The following is a 22,608-nucleotide window of genomic DNA, read 5'->3' on the forward strand; positions in this document are numbered from 1 at the left end:
AGGGGGAAAAACCAGTAGGTGGTGAGGGAGGCACCAAGACCTGAAAGGGCATGGGCCAGGCACCAGCTATGAGAACAGCCCATCCCTGGGCAGCCACCAGGGCTGGTCTCTTCACCAATTCCAGCTGGGTAAGCACAGGAAATGTGGAAGGCCCCAGAGCTATGGGGGCTGACCAGGTTTGTAAGAATCCAGCCTAGAAGAAGCCAACCCACCCCCTAACAGACCCTAGCCAGTGAGGATAATCTGTACAGAGAACACTAAACTTCACAACCTGAATGTCCAGGGAAGGTCTCCAAGACAGAGCCCAGTGGTCCCACAAACAATGGCCATGTCAGAGCACGAAGTGCTTGGCTTCTTACAGAAAGTGACTGAGCTGGACAAGACCTGCTGCGAAGACTTAGAGACTTCTGACTCCGGATCGCGGCCACTCATAGCCCCTGGGTAGAGTTCCCTGGTTGCTTACAAAGCAGCCTGGGAGAGGAGGTAGCACGGCCTGGGCCTCAGCGCCAAGACCAACAGCAACTTCCAAGAAGTTCAGACATGGAAAGAGCAGAGAAAACAGCTCTGGTTTGGGGAGTGAGGAAGTCTGCGGCCTGACACAGCGAAGCCGCGAGTGCAAACTTCTCCAGCACCACCCTGGGCGGACGCTCCTCTGGAACTTCAAGCGCTCCGTCCTTCCTAGGAGACACAGGGCCACGACATCCAAAATGAGTGCGTCTGAACAGAAAGCAAGGCGCCTAGGAGCCAGGTTCTCCTGCCAGCCTCCCACTCCGATGTGCCCAACACCCTACCCCCTGACACCGCCAGCCACGCGCTCACCCTCCTCCACCGGACCCCGTATCTGAGGGGACCATGGCCCGACCGGGGTGGGCCACGAGCCCACCGGCCCCTGAACATTCGGAAGCCGACCCGTCCCGGCGCCGCAGCCCCTCGTGATCCGGCGCCCACACAAGCCTTCACCGCGGAGCAGCGCAGACTCCACCCGCCTAAACCCGACTGCTCCTCTTCCCCGACGCCGCCGCCTCCTGCCGAGGCCCCGGGCCGCTCCGGGAACTCGGGCCGGGGAAGCTTTTCTCAGCCTCCGTCTCCCGCTCCGTAACGCGGGCAAAAGCCAAAGGCGGCCACTCCTGGGCAGCCGCGGAGGCCCCGGCGGACACCCCCGCTGTGAGGCCGCACACGCCGGCTCTCTACGGCCGGAGACCCGCGGTCATGGCGCGGACGGAGCGTAGTAGGACATCCCACTCTCGTGCCGTCCCCGCTCGCGTTCCCGCGGGCCGGGGGAGCCTTCTGGACGCCGCCCACGGCGCAGCAACACCTGCTTTCCACCAAGTGAGGTTCCAAAGCAACAGTCGGAGTCCGACGCCGAAAGTCCCTCCCCCACCGGAGCGACTCGCCCGGAAGCACACCTCCTGGGCCGTCATTGGCTTCATCTGTACGGACGCACTGCGAGATCACTTATGGGAAATGTAGTTCGCGCGCTCCCCTGTCGCCTGGGCAACAAGCAAGCGGCCCCGCGAGGAGAGCTGGGAAATGAGGTCACAGCGCTGCGCGGCGCTGAGTCAACGAAGGCGCAGGACCGGGTGCCCGCCGACGCCGCCGCAGCAGGGGCGGGACTTCCGGCGTTGCCGTCGCCGCGCTCGCTCGGCCGCCGGTGGTGGGTGAGCACCTCGGAGCCGCGCGGCGAGGCGGCCTTCCTGGAGCCCGCACGGGCGGAGAAGGGCTGGGGACCGCGCCATGACCCCGAGAGCGACGCCCTCTTCCTGAGACCCGGTGTCGCCCACTGCGGAGCGGGCGAGAGTCCGGGCCTCCCGGAGGCAGCTCCCTAGCGCGTGGGCACGTTGTGTACGGAGGCTTGAGGGTTCCGCGGTCGGCGGAGGCGTCTGCGGGGTGGCGGGTGCGGACATCGGCCGAGTCCCCGAAGCTCCGCGCCGGTCCGGGTCAGCGCCCGCCGCGGCCCCCGCCCCCCCCCCCGCCCCCGCAGGTCCGATGGCTGCGGAGGCGCAGGTGAGCGGAGGGTGCCCGGGCTCTGAAGGGGCCCGCGAGCAGTGAGGACGGCGGCGGCCGGTGCAGGGGCGGCCTGTGCAGGGGCAGAGATGGGAGACTGTGCGGTGCCGGGCGGCCAGCGCTGCCGCTGGGCACAGGTCCGGGTGGGAGGTCTTCAGGGCGGGGCCGGGGGCGCCCGTGGCGGTGGGCCGTGGGAGGTGTGGGCAGGACTGGGTCCGATGGCATGTGGTTGCTCTCTGGGGCACTCTGGAGACACCAAGTGCGGAATGGCATGGGGGGAGTCCGGGGAGTCGCCAGTGGGGTGAACGGTGAGGTTGTGCTGGGGGTGTGGAGTTGTCACGTCTGTGGTCCAGAGTCCTGTGCCTGGCTGGCCCTAGGGCAGATGCAGGACCCTGGGCCGGGTATGTGGGCCTAAGAGAAAAAGGTGAGCATAGGTTTGGTTGCCTCTGACAGGTGATCTTTGGGACACAGAGGGAATTGGCGGGAAGGAGATAGGGTGGGGCCTGTGTGCCTGGCCAGGTATGTAGATGGCATCTTTCTGGTCACCAAACTGTTGTTGCTGTGGGTTGGACGGAGAGTCCAATAGTACATGAGGAGCGAGGCGCCAGTGGTACTGGGGGCCCTGGTCATCCTCTGAGGTAGGGGTCTTAGGAGGAGGCAGGTATGAGGGTATGTGTGGGGTACGGATGGCAGTGGGGCTCAATGGGAAAGATGATGTCAGCGAGAGATGTGGCAGGACCCTGGGACACAGGTCAATGGCCCGGATGTGTTCCTCTGCCCATATTTTGGTTGGCTTTTCTGCCCACTATTGACTGGAAGACTGAATCCATCGTTACAGGGCACAGTGACCTTTGAGGATGTGGCTGTGTGTTTCTCCCTGGAGGAGTGGGGGCTCCTTAATTTGACCCAGAGGAACCTGTACCGTGATGTGATGCTGGAGAATTTTGCGCTCATTGGCTCGCTGGGTAAGTCTCTCACACTCTCCCCCTGCGTTTTCCACATGGGAAGTTCTGCCCACCCTAAAGCCCCACCACAGAGGCTGCTTCCTTCCCAGGTTCCCTGTGGTGAGTGCTGTGAGTGCTGGCACTGGGCTGTGTGCTCTTCCCCTACCTCTCTGAGCCACCCTGATAGCAGCCTCAACACCTGTTGCCCCACGGCCTCCTGAGGGAGGGCTTGGGGTTCAGATGTTTACAGTTTACCCAGAGACTCCCACCCAGCGCTGCCTCTCTTTGGTCTCTGACTCTGCGGAAGCCATGGGCCCTCTGTGCTCTGGGTTTTGCCTTCTTCCTCCAGAAGAAATTTTAGAGGGCCCTCCCTAGGCTGGGCTTGAGCCATGAATTCGAATCAGGAGATCAGTTTGGGGAGTATTGCCATCTTAATATCTTTCATCCATGAACATGGGATGTCTTTCTATTTATTTAGCTCTTCTTTAATTTTTTCAACAGTGTTTTGTAGTTTTCAGTGTAGAAGGCTAAATTTATTCCTAAGTATTTTATTCTTTTGGATGCTATTTTAAGTAGAATTGTTTATTTAATTTCATTTTAGATTGTTCATTGCTAGTGTATAGAAATATAATTGATATTTATGTACTGATTTTGTATCCTGCAACCTTGCTAAACTCATTTATTATAATAGTTCTAATAGTTTTCTTAGTGAATTCCTTGGTATTTTCTGTATATGTAATGTCATGTCATTGCAAACAGAGATATTTTTATTTCTTTTTTTTTATTATTATGTTTTATTTATTTATTTATTTATTTTTTTGGTGAGGCAGATTGGCCCTGAGCAAACGTGTTGCCAATCTTCCTCTTTTTGCTTGAGGAAGATTGTCCCTGAGCCAACATCTGTGCCAATCCTCCTCAATTTTTTCTATGTGGGACACTTCCACAGCATGGCTTGATGAGTGGTGTGTAGGTCCATGCCCAGGATCTGAACCTGTGAACCCCAGGCTGCTGAAGTGGAGCACACGAATTTAACCACTACACCACCTGGCTGGCCCCGATATTTTTACTTCTTCCTTTGCCTAACTGACCTGGCTAGAACCTCTGATACTTTATTGAATAGAAGTGGCAAGAGTAGACATCCTTGTCTTGTTCACAATCTTATGGGAAAGCATTCAGTCTTTCGCTAGTAAGTAAGATGCTAGCCATAGGTTTTTTGCAGATGCTCTTTTCAGGTGAAGAATTTCCCTTCTCTTCCTAGTTTGTTGAGTGCATTTATCGTGAAAGCTTGTTAGGTTTTGTCTAATGCTTTCCCATGTCTGTTGAAATGATCATTTGATTTTTGTCCCCTATCCTGTTAACATGGTGTGTTACAGTAATTGATTCTCATTTGTTCAGCCTTGCATTACTAGGATAAATTCCACTCTGTCATGACTCGTAATCCTTTCTATGTATTTCTGGATTTGGTTTGCTAGTATTTTGTGGAGTTTTGCATGTATGTTCATAAGAGTTATCAGCGGTGTAGTTTTCTTTTTCTTCTAATGTCTTCGTTTGGATTGAGTATGAGGGTAATTTTGGCTTCAATGGATGACTTGGGAAATGTTCCCTTCTCTTCTGTTTTATGGAAGAGTTTGTGAAGTACTGGTGTTAATTCTTGTTTCAACATTAATATTCACCATTGAAACCATCTGGGCCTAGGCCTTTTTTTTTTTCCTATAGGGGAAGTTTATTTTATTTTATTTTATTTATTTATTTTTTCTTATTGTCAAATTTTTATTGTACATTATTGTTTATCAGTCACCATATAAGTGCATCCCTCCACCCCTTGTGCCCACTTCCCAGCCCCCTAGCCCCTGATAACCACTGAACAGTTCTATCTGTGCGTGTGTTGGTTTATCTTCCACATATGAGTGAAATCATGCCCTGTTTGTCTTTCTCTTTCTGGCTTATTTCACTTAACATAATACCCTCCAGGTCCATCCATGTTGTTGCAAATGGGACGATTTTGTCTTTCTTTGTGGCTGAGTAGTATTCCATGGTATATATATACCACATCTTCTTTATCCATTCATCAGTCGAGGGACACTTGGGTTGCTTCCATGTCTTGGTTGTAGTGAATAATGCTGCAGTGAACATAGGGGTGCATAAGCCTCTTTGGATTGTTGATTTCAGGTACGTTGAGTAGATACCCAGTAGTGGGATAGCTGGATCATAAGGTATTTATATTTTTAATTTTTTGAGGAATCTCCATGCTGTTTTCCATAGAGGCTGCACTACTTTGCATTCCCACCAGCAGTGGATTAGGGTTCCCATTTCTCCACAGCGTCTCCAGCATTTGTTGTTTTTTGTCTTGGTGATTATAGCCATCCTAACAGGTGTAAGGTGATATCTTAGTGTGGTTTTGATTTGCATTTCCCTGATGACTAGTGATGTTGAGCATCTTTTCATGTGCCTATTGACCATCTGTATATCTTCTTTGGACAAGTGTCTGTTCATTTCCTCTGCCCATTTTTTGATTGGGTTGTTTTCTTGTTATTCAGTTGTGTGAGTTCCTTACATATTATGGAGATTAATCCCTTGTCAGATATATGGTTTGCAAATATATTTTCCCAGCTGGTGGGTTCCCTATTCATTTTGATCCTGGTTTCATTTGCCTTGTAGAGGCTCTTTAATCTGATGAAGTCCCACTTGTTTATTTTTTCTTTTGTTTCCCTTGTCTAAGTAGACATGGAATTCAAGAAGATCCCTTTATGGCTGATGGCGAGTAGTGTACTACCTATATTTTCCTCCAGGAGTTTTATAGTTTGAGGTCTCACCTTCAGGTCTTTGATCCTTTTTGAGTTAATTTTTGTGTATGGCAAAAGAAGATGGTCAACTTTCATTCTTTTGCAAGTGGCTGTCTAGTTTTCCGAGCACCATTTATTGAAGAGACTTTCCTTTCTCCGTTGTATGTCCTTAGCTCCTTTGTGAAAGATTAGCTGCCCATAGATATGAGGTTTTATTTCTGGACTTTCAATTCTGTTCCATTGATCTGTGTGTCTGTTTTTGTACCAGTACCATGCTGTTTTAATTAGTGTTGCTTGGTAGTATGTTTTGAAGTCAGGGATTGTGATGCCTCCAGCCTTGTTCTTCTTTTTCGGGATTGCTTTAGCTATATGGTGTCTTTTGTTGCCCCATATGAATGTTAGTATTCTTTGTTCTATTTCTGTGAAGAATGTCCTTGGGATTCTGATTGGGATTGCATTGAATCTGTAGATTGCTTTAGGTAGTATGGACATTTTTTTTTTTTTTTTTGAAGATTTTATTTATTTATTTTTTCCCCCCAAAGCCCCAGTAGATAGTTGTATGTCATAGCTGTACATCCTTGTAGTTGCTGTATGCGGGACGCGGCCTCAGCATGGCCAGAGAAGTGTCCGTTGGTGCGCGTCCGGGATCCGAACCCGGGCCGCCAGCAGCGGAGTGCGAGCACTTAACCGCCAAGCCACAGGGCCGGCCCAGTATGGACATTTTAACAATGTTTATTCTTCCAATCCACGAGCATGGAATGTTTTTCCATTTCTTTATGTCATCATTGATTTTGCTCAATAATGTTTTATAGTTTTCATTGTATAGGTCCTTCGCTTCCTTGATTAAATTTACTCCTAGATATTTTATTCTTTTTGTTGCAATTGTAAATGGGATTGTCTTCTTGAGTTCTCTTTCTGTTAGTTTATCGTTGGTATACAGAAATGCAACTGATTTCTGTAAGTTGATTTTGTACCCTGACTCTTGGGTGTAGTTGTTGATTATTTCTAATAGTTTTCCAATGGATTCTTTAGGGTTCTCTATATATGGTCATGTCATCTGCAAACAGCGAGAGTTTCACTTCTTTGTTGCCTATTTAGATTACTTTTATTCCTTTTTCTTGCCTAATTGCTCTGGCCAGAACCTCCAGTACTGTGTTGAATAAGAGTGGCAAGAGTGGGCACCCTTGTCTTGTCCCTGTTTTTAGAGGGATGGCTTTCAGTTTTTCCCCATTGAGTATGATGTTGACTGTGAGTTTATCGTATATGGTCTTTATTATGTTAAGGTACTTTCCTTCTATACCCATTTTGTTGAGAGTTTTTATCATAAATGGATGTTAGATCTTGTCAAAAGCCTTCTCTGCATCTATTGAGATGATCATATGGTTTTTATTCCTCTTTTTGTTAATGTGGTGTGTCACATTGATTGATTTGCGGATGTTGAACCATCCCTGTGTCCCTGGTATAAATCCCACTTGATCATGGTGTATGATCTTTTTAATGTATTGCTGTATTCAGTTTGCCAATATTTTGTTGAGAATTTTTGCATCTATGTTCATCAGGGATATTGGTCTGTAGGTTTCGTTCTTAGTATTGTCTTTGCCTGGTTTTGGTATCCGGGTGATGTTGGCCTTGTAGAATGTGTTGGGAAGTGTTCCATCTTCCTCTATTTTTTGGAATAGTTTGAGAAGGATAGGTATTAAGTCTTCTTTGAATGTTTGGTAAAATTCTCCAGAGAAGCCATCTGGTCCTGGACTTTTATGTTTTGGGAGGTTTTTGATTACTGTTTCAATTTCTTTACTTGTGATTGGTCTCTTCAGGTTCTCTATTTCTTCTTGATTCAGTTTTGAGAGCTTGTATGAGTCTAGGAATTTATCCATTTCTTCTAGATTGTCCAATTTGTTGGAATATAGTTTTTCATGGTAGTCTGTTATAATCTTTTGTTTTTCTGTGGTGTCTGTTGTAATTTCTGCTTTTTCATTTCTAATTTTATTTATTTGAGCCTTCTCTCTTTTTTTATTGGTGAGTCTGGCTAAGGGTTTGTCAATTTTGTTTATCTTCTCAAAGAACCAGCTCTTTGTTTCATTGATCCTTTCTACTGTTTTCTGAATTTCAACTTCATTTATTTTTGCTCTGATTTTTTATTGTTTCCCTCCTGCTGACTTTAGGCTTTGTTTGTTCCTCTTTTTCTAGTTCTGTTAGGTGTAGTTTGAGGTTGCTTATTTGGGCTTTTTCTTGTTTGTTGAGGTGGGCCTGTATTGCTATGAGTTTCTCTCTCAGGACTGCTTTTGCTGCATCCCATATGAGTTAGTACGGTGTATTTTCATTTTCATTTGTCTCCAGATATCCTTTGGTTTCTCCTTTAATTTCATCAATGATCCATTGGTGGTTTAGTAGCATGTTGTTGAGTCTCCACAGCTTTGTCACTTTCTTGGTTATTTCCTTGTAGTTGGTTTCTAACTTCATGGCATTATGGTCTGAAAAGATGCTTGTTATGATTTCAGTCTTCTTAAACTTATATAAGCGTGCCTTGTTTCCCAATATATGGTCTATTCTTGAGAATGTTCCATGCATGCTTGAGAAGAATGTGTAATCTGCTGTGTTTAGGGGGAGTGCTCTGTATATGTCTTTTAAGTCCATCTCATCTTGTTTTTCATTTAGGTCCATTATTTCCTTATTTATTTTCTGTCTGGATGATCTGTCCATTGATGAGAGTGGGGTGTTAAGATCCCATACTATTATTGTGTTGTTGTTAATATCTCCTTTTAGGTTTGTTAATAGTTGCTTTATGTACCTTGGTGCTCTTGTATTGAGTGCATATATATTTAAAAGTGATATGTCTTCTTGGTGGAGTGTCCCTTTTATCATTATATAATGCCCCTCTTTGTCTCTCATTACTTGTTTTATCTTGAAGTCAACTTTGTCTGATATAAGTATGGCAACACCTGCTTTCTTTTGTTTGTCATTAGCTTGGAGTATTGTCTTCCATCTTTTCACTCTGAGCCTGTATTTGTCTTTAGAGCTGAGACGTGTTTCCTGGAGGCAGCATATTGTTGGGTATTGTTTTTTAATCCATCCCACCCCTCTGTGTCTTTTGATTGGAGAGTTCAGTCCATTTACATTTAGAGTAATTATTGATATATGGGGGCTTGTTGTTGTTATTTTATGACTCTTTTTATGGTTCTTTTGCATTTCTTTTGTTTCTCGTCCCACGTATTTTGGACTGCACTTTGGAGTGCAGTTTGGTAGTTCTGTATGGGGGTTCTCTTAGTTTTCTCTTTCTTTCTTTTTTTTTTTTTTTGTGAGGAGATCAGCCCTGAGCTAACATCCGCCAATCCTCCTCTCTTTTTTTGCTGAGGAAGACGGCCCTGGGCTAACATCAGTGCCCATCTTCCTCCACTTTATATGGGACGCCGCCACAGCATGGCTTACCAAGCAGTGCGTCGGTGCGCGCCCGGGATCCGAACCAGCAAACCCCGGGCTGCCGCAGCGGAGCGCGCGCACTTAACTGCTTGCGCCACCGGGCCGGCCCCAGTTTTCTCTTTCTTTATCGTGTGTGATTCTGTTCTGATTATTTGGTTAGTGGTTACCATGAGGTTTGTATAAAAAATCTCGTGGATGTGATAGTCCATTTTTTGATGGCCTCTTATTCCCTTAGACTAAGTCGATTCGATCCCTTTCCTCTTCCCCTTCTATGTTATTGTTGTCACATCTTATTCCTTCTTGTGTTGTGAGTTCGTGTTTAACATGATGAGGTTATATTTATGCTTGGTTCTTACCTTCCCTTGATCTTTGGTTTTACAATCAAGTGTTTGCTAATCTATTTTGATAGAGGACTGCAATTTTTCTGGTTTTGTCGACTTGTTTTCCTCCTCGTTCAAAACTTTGAATCCCTTTTCTCTTTTTTTCCTCAGAGATTTGGGCCTTCTTGAGCACTTCTTGTAGTGGGCATCTTGTGGCAATGAACTCCCTTAGCTTTTGTTTATCTGGGATAGTTATTATTTCTCCATCATATCTGAAGGATATTTTTGCTGGATAGAGTATTCTTGGCTGGAAGTTTTTGTCCTTTAGCATTTTGAATATATCGTTTCGTTCTCTCCTGGCCTGTAAAGTTTCTGTCGAGAAAGCGGCTGAGAGCCTGATAGAAAATCCTTTGTATGTTATTTTTTTTTGTCTAGGTGCCCTTAATATTTTTTCTTTGTCGTTGACTTTTGCCAGCTTTACTACTATATGCCTTGGAGAGGGTCTTTTTGTGTTGATGTATTTAGGAGATCTATTGATTTCATTCACTGGTATTTCCAGCTCCTTCCCCAGGTTTGGGAAGTTCTCAGATATTATTTCTTTGAACAAGTTCTCTTCTCCTTTTTCCCTCTCTTCTCCCTCTGGAATACCTATAATCCTTATGTTGGATTTCCTAATTGAGTCGGATATTTCTCGGAGAGTTTCTTCATTTCTTTTTAGTCTTAGTTCTCTTTCCTCCTCCATCTGAATCACTTCTGCATTGCTGTCCTCGATATTGCTAACTTTTTCCTCCATATTGTCAGCTCTGGTGCTTAAGGCTTCCAGATTTGTCTTTATCTCCTCTACTGTGTTTTTCACCTCTACGATTTCTGATTGGTTTTTGTTATAGTTTCATCTCTTTTGTGAAGAAACTCCTGATTTCATTGAATTGTCTGTCTGTGTTTTCTTGTATTTCATTAAGCTTCTTTATGATGGCTATTTCGAATTCTCTGTCATTAAGGTTATACATTTCTGTGATTGCCGGATTGACTTCTGGGTGCTTGTCATTTTCCTTTTGGTCTGGAGATTTAACATATTTTTGAATGGTCCCTGTGGTGCCTGTGGCACGGTAGAGCTGGGCCTGTGGCACGGTGGAGCTGGGGAAGCTGGAGCCATGGCTTGGGACAGCTGGAGCAGCTGGGGCTGTGGCGTGGTGGGGCCTAAGCTGCTGCTGCCTCTGGTGCTGGGGTGCAGGCTCACCCCACTGCTGGTCACGCCGGGTGCCTGGGGGCCACTGCCTCTGGGGACAGGGCTGAGCTGAAGCGCCTCTGTGCTGAAGCATCAGTTGGGCAGGCCAGGTGGCGAAGGGGCGCTTACTCTTGCCTCCCTGATCTCAGAGGTTTCTCGCCTTGCTGCTCTCTCTGCTCTCCTGAGGGGCTAGCTTTTTGAAACTACCCTCACTACAGTTCCGCTCCCTCTGTAAGGGGATCCCCTCAGGCTGTGAGGGGTCTTGGAGAGCGCTGTTTTTCACGCCGCAAGCTGCCCCTCCCCCTCCTCTGAGAGTCGCGTGGTCTCAGTCTCTGAGTCGCAGTCCTTGGGGAAGGAAGGGAGCTCCTCTTACCTCCTTCCACTTACTCTGGAGATTCCAGAAGCTCAGTCCTTGGGTGTACGGCTGCTTGGGTGCCTCTTCCGTCCCCTGTGTTGTGTGAATAGCTTCTGTTGGAATATGAATGTCATTTTTGTTGTGTCTTAGAAGGGGAGAGTTCAGTGGGAGAAGCTTACTCTGCCATGATGCTGACGTCACTCAGTTTTTTTTTTTTCTTTTAATCAATTCAGACTTTCTGTTTCTTCTTGAGTCAGTTTTGGTGGGTTTTTTTTTTTAGGAATTTGTCCATTTTATTTAAGTTATCTAATTTATGGGCATACAGTTGTTCTTAGTATTTCCCTACAATCCTTTCTGTTTTTGTAAGGTTGTTAAGTGATGTTCTCTTTTTTCATTCCTGTTTGTAATAAATTGAGTCTTCTCTCTATTTTTTCTTGTCAGTCTAGGTAATGGTTTGTTAATTTTCTTGATCTTTTCACAGAACCAAATTTTGGTTTCATTGATTCTATTTTTCTAATCTCCATTTCATTGATCTCTTCTTTTTTTTCTTTTTTTGGTGAGGAAGATCAGCCCTGAGCTAACATCCATGCTAATCCTCCTCTTTTTTTGCTGAGGAAGACTGGCCCTGGGCTAACATCCGTGCCCATCTTCCTCCACTTTATACGGGACACTGCCACAGCATGGCCTGACAAGTGGTGCTTTGGTGCGTGCCTGGGATCCGAACTCGGGCCGCCAGTAGCAGAGTGCGCGCACTTAACCGCTAAGCCACGGGGCCGGCCCTGAGATCTTTTTTAATGTGGGTGTTGTGATTGTCAACTAAACAATGTAAATTGGACAGTTGTTTTACCTGCAGAATGACTTTATTTGGGAACAACCAAAAGAATTCCTATTCAGGATATACAGGCTATGGCAAACTGTGGGCAAATCCAAGAAAAGAGGAGGGGAGCTTCCTTTTATAGAGAAAAGGGGGAGTTGGGAGGGGTTGTAATAAACAAAAAGTCCGCTGGTGGAAATTGGGAGTCCAAAGTTTAGAGGCTTCCCATTGGTTGGGTTGGCACAGTCTGTCATTGGCTGGGCTGCAAGGGGAGAGAAATCTTCCCTCCTCCTGCTGAGTAGTAAAATAGAAAACAGCCTTCCTGTCAGAGATGCAAGCTGATCTCTTCCTGTTTGCAGTAATTGACCACAGATGATGGGGCATGAGAGCTCCCCCTACAGGCCTTCCCTTCTCTAATTTAGTTGAGGTTTCTTTCATTACTTTCACGTGCCATAGTAAGAAATATATGTTTTGTTTTTGTTCCCAGTTCCTGGTGCACAGCTTCTAACATCCTTGGAATCTCTGGAGTGATAAGAGTGTCTTTTGTGTGTGAATGTGATGACTGGTGGCAGGGGACCCCTAGAGAGCTTCAGGATGGGGGCTGGTCACCAGAAAGACCAAGGCATCATTGGAAGGTTGGATTTTCAGCCACCCTACCCCCCATCCTCCAACCCCCCACCCTGACCTCCAGGGAGAGGAGAGGGGCTGGAAATTGAGTCAATCACCAATTGTCAGTGATTTAATTAATCATGCCTATGTAATGAAAACTCCTAAACGACGGAGTTTGGAGCACTTGTGGGGTGGTGAACCCATGCAGGTGCTGGGAGAGTGGTGCCACTGGAGGGCGTGGACTCCTCAGACCCCACCTCCTCACCCCACCCCACCCCACCCCAGGTACCTTGCCTTTTGCATCTCTTCCACTGCCTCTGTTCCTGAGTTGTATCCTTTATAATAAACCGGTAATAGTAAGTAAACTCTTTTCCTAGTTTCTGTGAGCCCTTCTAGCAAATTATTGAACCTGAGGAAGGATCAATAATTGTGGGAATCCATGATTTATAGCTAGTTGGTCAGAAGTGCGGCATGCCTGCGATTTCCAATTGATATCTGAAATGGGGGCAGTCTTGTGAGACTGTGCCCTTATCCTGTCAGGTCAAGCACTAATTCTGGAGAGTTAGTGTTAGAACTGAATTGAATCCTGGGACACCCTGTTGGTGTCAGAGTTAGAGAAATGGTGTGGAAACCCCCCGCCCCCACATTTGGTGTCAGAAGCATTGTGAGTAGAACTGCACAGAGGTATTTATAAATTTTCTAAGTGCTAGTTTTTCTCATAACTTTTGGTGTGTTGTGTTTTCATTTTCCTTCGTCTCAAAGTGCTTTGTAATTTTCCTTGTGGTTACTTAGTGTTTTATTTAAATTCTATAAATTTGTAAGTTTCTTAAATTTCTTTCTGTTGTCGATTTCTATTTTAATTTCTTTGTGGTCAGAGAACGTACTCTATATGATTTCAATCCTCTGAAATCTATTGAGGCTTGTTTTATGTCCTAGCAAATGGTCTGTGGTGGAGAATGTTCTGTGTGCGTGTGAGAACCTGTATTCTGCTGTTGCTAGGTGGCATGTTGTACAGATGTCTGTTAGGTCTGGTTGATTGTTGTCTTTGTCTGTTTTCTGCCTAATGGTTCTGTCCATCACTAAAAGTTAGAAACGGAAGTCTCCAACTGTCGTTTGTCTAAGTCTTTCTCCAGTTATGTCAGTTTTGCTTCACAGGAGGTTCTTTTTAAAAAAATTGTGGTAAAAAACAGAGCACGATCTACCCTCTTAACCAATTTTTAAATGTACAGAGGAGGTTCCTTTTCTAACGCTCCGTTTCCTTCCTGATGGTCATGATGACATGAGCTCCTATGGTGTGTGGCAGGGTGGGTCAGCCTCCTTTCTTCTCCTAGGATTTGCACCTTCAAGGTCCTGTGTGGTTGCCCAGCTGGAGGATGAGGAAGAGCCCTGGGTGCCCAACATGGTGGACGTGACTCTGGTCAGCAGAGCAGAGGCCAGGAGGGGTCCTGGTCCTGGTGAGTGGGCTGGGGGTGCCTTGTTGAGTGACAGGCTCCCACGTGCTGGGTGTCTGTGTGTACTGGTGTTGTGGTGCCAAGGCCAGGACTGCATTTATCCCCACCTTTCTTCTCCCTTCTGGACACACCGTGTGGTCTTGCCATCTCTACTGTTACTCTCGAACCGTGGATGACCCACCTCTCTGGCCTCTGTGTATTGTGATTTCCCCTTCTCTGTGCCAGCGCAGAGCTGTCGACTAGTGACGTACTCTGTGTGACTTGAGATGTGTACCTGTCCTTAAATAATCCCTGAACACTGGCTACTCTGTTTCATTGTCCTTTTCTTCGAGTAGACATATCCTCTTCACAATATTTGCTGTCACCAGTAGCTGAGCCCTGCTGGAAACCCATTGCATTGGAGTGGCTCAGAGACCCCAACTCTCCTCCCTGCATTGCTCCCATCTTTGTGTCTTCGTCCCTGCTGAGGTCCTCCCTGTTCTGTGGTCTGCCAGAGCCCTGTTCTTGGCTAGCCCTTGCTCACCCAGACCTCTCCCAGTAGCCTCCTGGTAATTCTATGGACTCCTTTCTGGGTGTGTCTGGCATGCATTGGTGCTGAAGGTGCCTCCGCCCTCTAATCTGGCTCTAAGTAACTGACTTCTCTGTTTCAGGTTGTCCGTGTACACTGGAGGATGAGGAAGCCCCTCCTGAGCAGGTGGAGAGCTACAGAGTCCGCCTGTCTGAGAAGCCCTTTCTGTGTGGGGTGTCTAGGAAGGCTGTCCCGGCCACCTTAGGCCTCCTCCTACACCAGGCCACCCACAGCAAGGGGAAGCCACGCGGGAGCACCGAGCACAAGGAGGCCTTCCCGCCCAGCTCCAATCACCAGCCGCAGCAGGGTGTCCACACTGCACAGAAGCCCTTCAAGTGCAGCGACTGTGGGCAGGCCTTCCTGAAGGCCTTCATGCTCCTCGACCACTTAACTCACTCTGAAGAGAGACCCTTTAGATGCCCAAAAGGTGGAAATGTCCCCAAGGAGAAATCAACCCTTGTGAATCACCAAAAAATTCACACCGGAGAATCATCCCATGTGTGTAATGCGTGCGGAAAGGCCTTCAGTTACCCATCTAAGCTGAAGAAGCATCAGAAGGTTCACACGGGCATAAAACCTTTCAAGTGTGGTGAGTGTGGGAAAACCTTCAACCGCAAAGACGCACTTGTTCTGCACCGGAGAATCCACACTGGAGAAAGGCCTTATGAGTGCAGTGAATGTGGCAAAGCCTTCAGCGTTCTGTCCACCCTCATTCGGCACCGGAAAGTTCACGTTGGAGAAAGGCCCTATGAGTGCAGGCAATGTGGGAAGTTCTTTAAATACCACCATAGCTTTATCCTTCACCAGAGAGTTCACACCGGAGAACGGCCCTATGAGTGCAAGCAGTGTGGGAAAACGTATGTGACCCGCTCTGGCCTCTATCAGCACTGGAAAGTGCACACCGGAGAACGGCCCTACGAGTGCAGCCTGTGTGGGAAAGCCTTCACGACTAGGTCCTACCGCAATCGGCACCAGCAGTTCCACACGGAAGAGAGGTCCTATGAATGTACAGAATGTGGGAAGGCCTTCAAGCACAGTTCCACTCTCCTTCAGCACAAGAAGGTCCACACTGGAGAAAGGCCATAGGAGGACAGGGACGTGGGAGAGCCTTTAACCAGGGCTGACCCCTTGTTCAACGTGAAAGGTCTCACTCCAGAAAGGAGATTAGGAGAATGGGGTGGTGCCAGGTACGTGGGAAGCTTTTGGGAGCTGCGTTGCACTCTGACCTGCCCAGGCTATTGGCACTGTTAAGTCATTGCCAGTTTCTGTGACAGAGCCATCCCACTTCTACCACTGGTAGGTGCCGGTGGTGTGTATCAGTCCCTGCAGCATGCTCAGTGACTGCAGACCTCTGTGCTCCCCACTCTGTATGGGAGAGCATCATGAGTGATAGGGCGCATAATGGGCCTTATTCCCTCCTCCAACTGGTTGAGGTGTGGATGTGACCGAATTCTGGCCAAGAGTGGCTGAGCAGTGTCTACTGGGGGCTCCCAGGGAAGAGTAACCATTGTCATGGCTGTTGATACTGCATGTGGTACCTGTCATGGGTTTATCCAGCCCCAGCACTGGCTCCCTGCTCTGGAATGTGTGGTAATAAAGGCCTCACTGTTTAAGCATGAAGCCTTTATTTATTATCGGGGGTTCCGATCCCTGTTTGTGGAGGGATTGAGAGTAGAATTGGGCTCATAAACGGAGGGGATGGCATCTGTGGGGTTCCTGACTGCTGTCTGCCTCAGTGGGGACAGCGGGACGGCAGAGAGCAGCTCTGGTCAAGATTGCCTAATGTGCGCTGGTGTCTGAGGCCCCGGGCAAAGACTGAAGGACTCTGTGGGTGACTCTTGTAGCCTGGAGCTCACGTTTATTTGTGGCTCCAGAGCTCGTGGAGAATGGGGTCATTGGCATAAGATCCCCCGTGTGTGTAAGGACAGCAGAGCTAGGTCCCTTGTTCCCAGAGAATGTTCCATAACCTGCAGCATTGGTCAGAAGAAGCTGTTTCCACAATCAGCTCGGAAGCCATGTTCTCTGAAATCTAGAGTGTGGAGGTAAGTTCTAGACTGACCCTAAGACCTGCAGGGCCTGTTGGAAAGAGTAAGTGGGCACAGAAACACTGAGTGGAGTGATGGGCGGGGGGCGGTGGGCGTCTGGTAAACTGGAGGGTGTGAGCTGCATCTGTAGAGGCCTCCACAAGTGTTCCTGCGCCCGTGGTTCCACGGGGCGAGGACTGCAGGGTTCCCTGTGGCCGAGGTCACTGTCAGCAGATAACCTACAGGTTTTCTGGAGTCTCATCACCTTCCTGGGCATGGCCGTCACCCTGGGACTGGGGAGAAAGGTCCCTTAGTCCTGGGATGTGGCTTTAGTGACCCAGCCAGCATGCCTGGTGCGTCTGCACACGGTGGCCTTTGTGGTTTCTGTTGCCGCTGTCCCAGGGCTCGAAGGAGAGAAGTTGAATCAACATATGGATCCATATCTGGTTTGTGGGGCCTTTTGATTTAAAAAATTTGGAAACTATTTTCCCAAAAGGTAATAAAATGTTAGTTCAGCAAAACTTGTATGTTGGTTGTAGCTGTGTCGCTGGTCCAGAAATTGTGCTTCCTGCAAGAAGAGACTGTTAGCGGGGAGGCCTGTTTCAGGAGAGCACCAGTGACCCTGGACTTGAGGGGCTTTGGGCCGCAGGGCTCAGCCAGTACCCCGTGTGGGGTTGGAGCCCACTGCTGCCTTCTCTAACTGGGGCGATTCTTCTCACCCCCCCCCCCCCGATGGTGGGGTGATGACCACACGGCTGGAGCCCCAGGCAGGCTTGCAGTCAGGGCAGTTTTCAGCCAGTCTGCTCAGTTTCTCCCCAACACTGTAGGTATACAGCCCCCTACTGGGCCTGCTCAGGCCCTCCTCCCTGGGTGTGATAATTATCTGCCTCCAGCATGGGGGTCCGTGTCCAGCTGAGCCAGGCAGGGCTCAGATCTCCAACCAAATAGGGGTAGGGTGACATTGGTCGTTAGAGCTCGATCCTTGTGCCCTGTGTGGGTGGTCTTGGTTAGAGCTCAGAAGATGGCGCCCAGCATGAGGTGAAGGATCCTGCACTTGCCCTGCACTGGCCTGCTGGTCTCCCACCAGGGCTCCGCATGCAGCAGCCAGCCTTTTGAGGGGGGTGTGGGGGTGACGTTTCCCTAGTGACGCTGGGACATCGGGAACAAAGCCCGGTGGCTCTGACTCTGACCTGCCCCGGGTACCGTTCTGGGTGGGGCTCGCTCACCCGCTCACTTTAGCCCAAACCTTGCCTGGCAGCAACGCCAGCAGCCCCTATTGCAGACTCCACCCCGGCAGTGGCAGCTCCCCTCTGGAATCCCCTGAGGTTCCCAGCCCCTGGGCATATTCTGGTGCCTCAGCCTATCAGGGATGCCTCCCCATCCTCGCTGCCTCTCCCAGTAACACCCCTTCAACAGTGAAGCCAAGATGTTTCCTCTTCATGAGTCCCCTCATCCCTTCCTCTTTCTCTGTCCTCCATGCCTTGATGGCAGGCCGACTCCAACCCTCTGCCACCCTAAGTTTGTCCTCGTGGCTACATCTGCATGTCAGCAATCAAGGGATACATTTGTGTTCATTAAAGGCTTAGCAACATGCAAGCAAGGGCTCAAGTCTTCACTGATCTTGGGAACTTGTGCCAGACAGCATGATTCTAGCTGTGTGTGTGTGGGTGTGGGTGTGGGTGAGTGTGTGGGGGAGATCAGCCCTGAGCTAACATCTGTGCTAATCCTCCTCTCTTTGCTGAGGAAGACTGGCTCTGAGCTAACATCTATTGCCAATCCTTTTTTTTTTTTTCTTCCCCGAGGCCCCAGTAGATAGGTGTATGTCATAGTTGCACATCCTTCTAGTTGCTGTATGTGGGACGCGACCTCAGCATGGCCGGAGAAGCGGTGCATCGGTGTGCGCCCGGGACGCGAACCCGGGCCGCCAGTAGTGAAGTGCGCGCACTTCACCACTAAGCCACTGGGCCAGCCCCTGATTCTAGCTTTTTAAAATTCATCTACAGAGGCAAAGTGCGTATGCTTTCACTGTGGTGTGTGACGTGCTTCCTCCCCATGTCAGCAGGGCAGGTGTCAATTTATTAAACAAAATAGTGACAGTTATGACAAACGTGCACGTCTCCATATTAATTAAGCAGGAGAGCAGGATTGAAACTCTGAATTTTCTGAGTTTGAAACCTTGTCTTCTAAGACTCTATGAACTTGTTCAGGGGGCCAGGTACCATCTTGTTCTGCAGATGCCTGTGAGGGAGTGCTTTTCTCATCTCTTGGTGAGTGTCTCAGTCCGTTTGGGCTGCTATAACAAAATACCATAGACTGGGTGGCTTAAACAGCAGAAATTTATTTCTCACAGTTCTAGAGACTGGGAAGTCCAGGATCCAGGTGCAGGCCAATTTAGTTCCTGGATGAGAGCTCTCTTCCTGGCTTGTAGATGGCCATCTTTTGCTGTGTCCTCACATGGCAGGGAGAGATGAAGCTCTGGTATCTCTTCGCCACATGGAGGCTCCACCCTCATCTAAACCCAGTCACCTCCCCAAGACCCCACCTCCTGACACCGTCACAGAGTGGGCTAGAGCTTCATTACATGAATTTGGGGAAGACAAACATTCAGTTCATAACGTCTTTTTCTTAATATTGGTGACTTTCATTTCAAAGCCATGCTCTGGAATTTAATCATTCAGCACCCTAAGCCCTACGCAGACAGTACAGCTCCCCTGCAGTGATCCCTACATATCAATGCCCGCTCTCCAGGACGGCCCAGGGCAGGGCTTCCCGGGGTCCAGCAGACTTTTCCGCCACACCATGGAAGGGTCAAAGCTGCGTCAGTCTTCCTCTCAAGGCTCAGATCCCACCAACATGAAGGTTCCTCATGTGTCCACTCCGCCTTCTTACCCGGAATCACCCTCCCTGCCCCGGGACGCCCCCGGCAGCGCTGCACCTGGACAGGGAAGTCGGCCTCCACCACAGCGTCACCACACTCGGCCCAGGCATCTCGGAGCAGCACGTCCAACTCGTGGTCCCAATGGGCTGAGAAGAAGCCACGCTCCCCCTCAGCTTACAGTGCCGGCGTGACCCAGTTCCCAACCCCGCGCCCTGCTTCTCCCCAACACGGGCCACGGTGTCCTCATTGCTCTCAGTTGCTCCAGCTCACTCCTGCCCAGGGCGTCTGCACTCAGTTCCCCGTGGCCAGAATGCTCTCCTGGAGTCACCTCCTCGGAGAGGTCTTCCCAACCATCAGTCTGAAGTAGGTCGTCGCTTCCTGTCCCTGTCTCACTTCCTGCAGAGCTCCAGCCACTCTGCAGTGGCCCTGTTCTTTGGTCTGTTTGCACGTTAAATCTCTGCATTGCACATCGGATTGAGATGAAATGTGTCTACCCCAGAGCTCGGGCAAGGGCCTGGCACACAGTAGACCCCAGGGAATGTTGAGTGAATATTTGGCTGCTCTGCAGGACTGTGCTGGGCCCAGATCACAGCCCTGTCATCACAGCTGACTGCGGAGGCAGAGAGGACACCAAAGGGAAAGAGCAGAAAATCCCTCTTCCTGCACTCAGCAAGTTCCTATATATCCCCTGCCTTGTGAACTGCTACTGCGTGCTGGAGACTGAACTCGCCCAGCAGGGACAGAACACATAGGGGCCTCCTGCATGGGACTGACATTCTAGGGGGGGATGCAGACTGAATGTTTGTGTCCCCCCAAAATACAGTGGGTAAAACTTATCCCCATTGTCATAGTACTTGGAGGTGATTAGGTCGTGAGCATGGACCCCTCATGAATGGGATTAGTGCCCTTATAAGAGACCCCCAAGAACTCCCTCCCTCCTTCTGCCATGAGGACACAGCGAGAAGAGGCCTGTTAACTAGGAAGCGGATCCTCACCAGACACCAAATCTGCTGGCACCTTGATCTTGGACTTCCCAGCCTCTAATACCGCAAGAAATAAATTTCTGTTGTTTCTAAGGCCTCAGACTATGGTGTGTTGTTATAGCAGCCGCAATGGACTAAGACATGAGGAGACAGACGTCCCTCAGGAAACCACACAACTGGACTGGTGACGAGGGCTACGAAGGGGCATCCTTGGTGTGTCCATTGAGGCCCCTCTCGATTCTCTGCATTTCAGGACACCTGGTCTGTCCTCGTGTCTGTCTCCTGGGGGCTTAGGTGACCACTGCACTTGGCGTTTACCTTTTAGTGAAGGGAAGTCATCAAGGCTGCTTCTTTCGTGTAGTCCTGACTTTTTTTTTTTAATCTAACATTTAATGATTCTACTTTTTTACAATCCACAGAGCATATTCAGATTTCACGTTATACGTGCATGCACGTGTGTGTAGTGCTGTGCAATTTTATCACGTGTAGCTTCATGGAACTTATCACCTCAATCAAGATATAGAACTGTTCAGACACCACGGAGGCCTCCCTCAGGCTACACTTTTATAGCCAATTCCCCAACCCTAACCCCTAGCAGCCACTAAGCTGCTTCTATAATTTTCTCATTTTAAAATGATTTTGATGTGATCCAATTTTTCTTTTTATGAATTGTGCTTTTCTAGTCAAGTCTAAGAACTCTTCACTTGGTCCTAAGTCCCCCAAATTTTCTCCTGCTTCTTCTAAAAAGTTTAGTTTTCTGTTTTATATTTAAATCTGTGATTCCTTTTCATTTTTGTGTAAGGTGTGAAATTTAAGTTATTTTTTGCCTGTGGTTATCCATTTGTTCCAGCACCATTTGTTTAAAAAGTTATTCTTCCTCCATTTAAATGCTTTTGCACCTTTGTCAAAAATCCTTTGGGCCTGTATGTGTGGGTCCATTTCTAGGTTCTCTGTTTTGTTCTATTGATCTATCCCTCCACCAGCACTGATGACTAATTTTAATATCTCTATTTCCCCACAGTTTGAACTGGGTGGAGTGGACTGTGAGACCTGGAAGAGCAGCTGGATTTTCTGTCCCCCTTCAGCTGGAACTCAGCATGCTCAGGGAACCTTCCCCTTCTCCTCTCCATGCAGCAAAGGGTCCTTCCCAAAGGAGACTGGAGATCCAGCCCCATGGTTTCCCATTTCCCTCAGGACCTGACCCTTCTCCCCCTGGGGCCCATTTCTAACCAGGGATGGCCTGGGGGCTTCCATCAAAGATTTCTCTTTTTTTATGGACATTGTTGACTGTACATATACCTATCCTGGATTTGTACAGCCTTCACATCACTCATCCCTGAAACGTGGTACCTTACACTGCTCTAAATTAAATAACACAGGTCAGGTCTTTTTTTTTTTTTAAGCCACTTGTAATCTTGGGGGTTGTGTTCATTTTGGGGGGTGTGTGAGAACACAATTGTGCCCTATGTACGGAAAGGCACACATTTTAATCCAGATGCCTTTTCTTTTTCTTTCCTTATTGCACTGACTAGAACCTCCAGTGGAATGTTGAAAGGAAGTGGTGATTATTGATGTTCTAGTGCTGGTAAGGCACCCAGTCTATGGTATTTTGTTGTAGCAGCCCAAGCTAAGTCATACAACCTTTAAAATTGTAAGAACACCTTGTTTAGCACTAGTCTCCAAGGTCAACGATGCCGTGAGCCATTTCTGTTTCTTTCAGAAAAACAAATAAACCCTTGAGATTTGAAACATTTGCATCTGTGGGTGCAATCATGTGGGAAAACATAAGGGTAGCAAAGGGCTGGTGTCAGACCGAAGGTTCAGGCATCAAAGAGAAGAGAGAAGCTGACACCAACATGGAGAAGGGATAATGCAGCTCAGTGGGAGAGGCAAAGTTGGGAGAGATTGAGAAGACAGTGGAGGGTGTCCCTCATGGGAGAGGGCACAGGCAAAGGCCCAAGGGCAGGGAACTGCTGGATGGAGCCAGAGGAGAAGAGTTTCCACTGGCTAGGGCTGAGTGCACAGTATCAGTCTATCAACTACATCGAAGGCCCGAAGGCACCTGCCTGTTGGATTGAGAGTGGGCTGACATCAACGGAACTACTGAGTCCCACATACTGGTATCCTGGGCAGCTCAACAGTCAGAGCCATCAGGCCTTTGCCTGGAGTGTTCTGACATCACTGACAAACATCTCTCTTTCCCAACAGATCGGCTGCTGGGTACTGAGCC

At 48.4% G+C, this 22,608-nt stretch overlaps 1 protein-coding gene across 6 annotated transcripts; it reads left to right on the forward strand.

The window, feature by feature from the left end:
• The first annotated feature begins 1,645 nt into the window (after positions 1-1,645).
• On the forward strand, positions 1,646-18,187 carry ZNF584 (zinc finger protein 584). Of its 6 annotated transcripts, none has more exons than XM_058530664.1 (5): positions 2,906-2,969; positions 12,353-12,500; positions 13,015-13,158; positions 13,806-13,928; positions 14,576-18,187. In XM_058530664.1, exons 4-5 carry the CDS (start codon positions 13,874-13,876, stop codon positions 15,577-15,579), a joined length of 1,059 nt encoding a protein of 352 aa, XP_058386647.1. In that variant the 5' UTR covers positions 2,906-2,969; positions 12,353-12,500; positions 13,015-13,158; positions 13,806-13,873; the 3' UTR covers positions 15,580-18,187. The 6 variants fall into 6 exon arrangements, with proteins under 6 accessions (XP_058386644.1, XP_058386643.1, XP_058386646.1 ...); XM_058530662.1 differs by having other exon boundaries at positions 13,015-13,138; XM_058530660.1 differs by lacking the exons at positions 12,353-12,500; positions 13,015-13,158 and adding an exon at positions 1,647-2,004 and having other exon boundaries at positions 2,843-2,969.
• Positions 18,188-22,608: the final 4,421 nt, after the last annotated feature.

The sequence above is a fragment of the Diceros bicornis genome, chromosome 34, assembly GCF_020826845.1.
Source record: "Diceros bicornis minor isolate mBicDic1 chromosome 34, mDicBic1.mat.cur, whole genome shotgun sequence".
NCBI classification, from domain to species: Eukaryota; Metazoa; Chordata; class Mammalia; order Perissodactyla; family Rhinocerotidae; genus Diceros; species Diceros bicornis.

Bases quoted from the DNA above. Each gene is read 5' to 3' on its own strand.
- ZNF584 (XM_058530660.1), top strand. The intron at 2,970-13,805 runs GTAAGTCTCTCA...TTCTTCTCCTAG, and splicing joins TGCGCTCATTGGCTCGCTGG to GATTTGCACCTTCAAGGTCC. The intron at 13,929-14,575 runs GTGAGTGGGCTG...TCTCTGTTTCAG, and splicing joins CAGGAGGGGTCCTGGTCCTG to GTTGTCCGTGTACACTGGAG.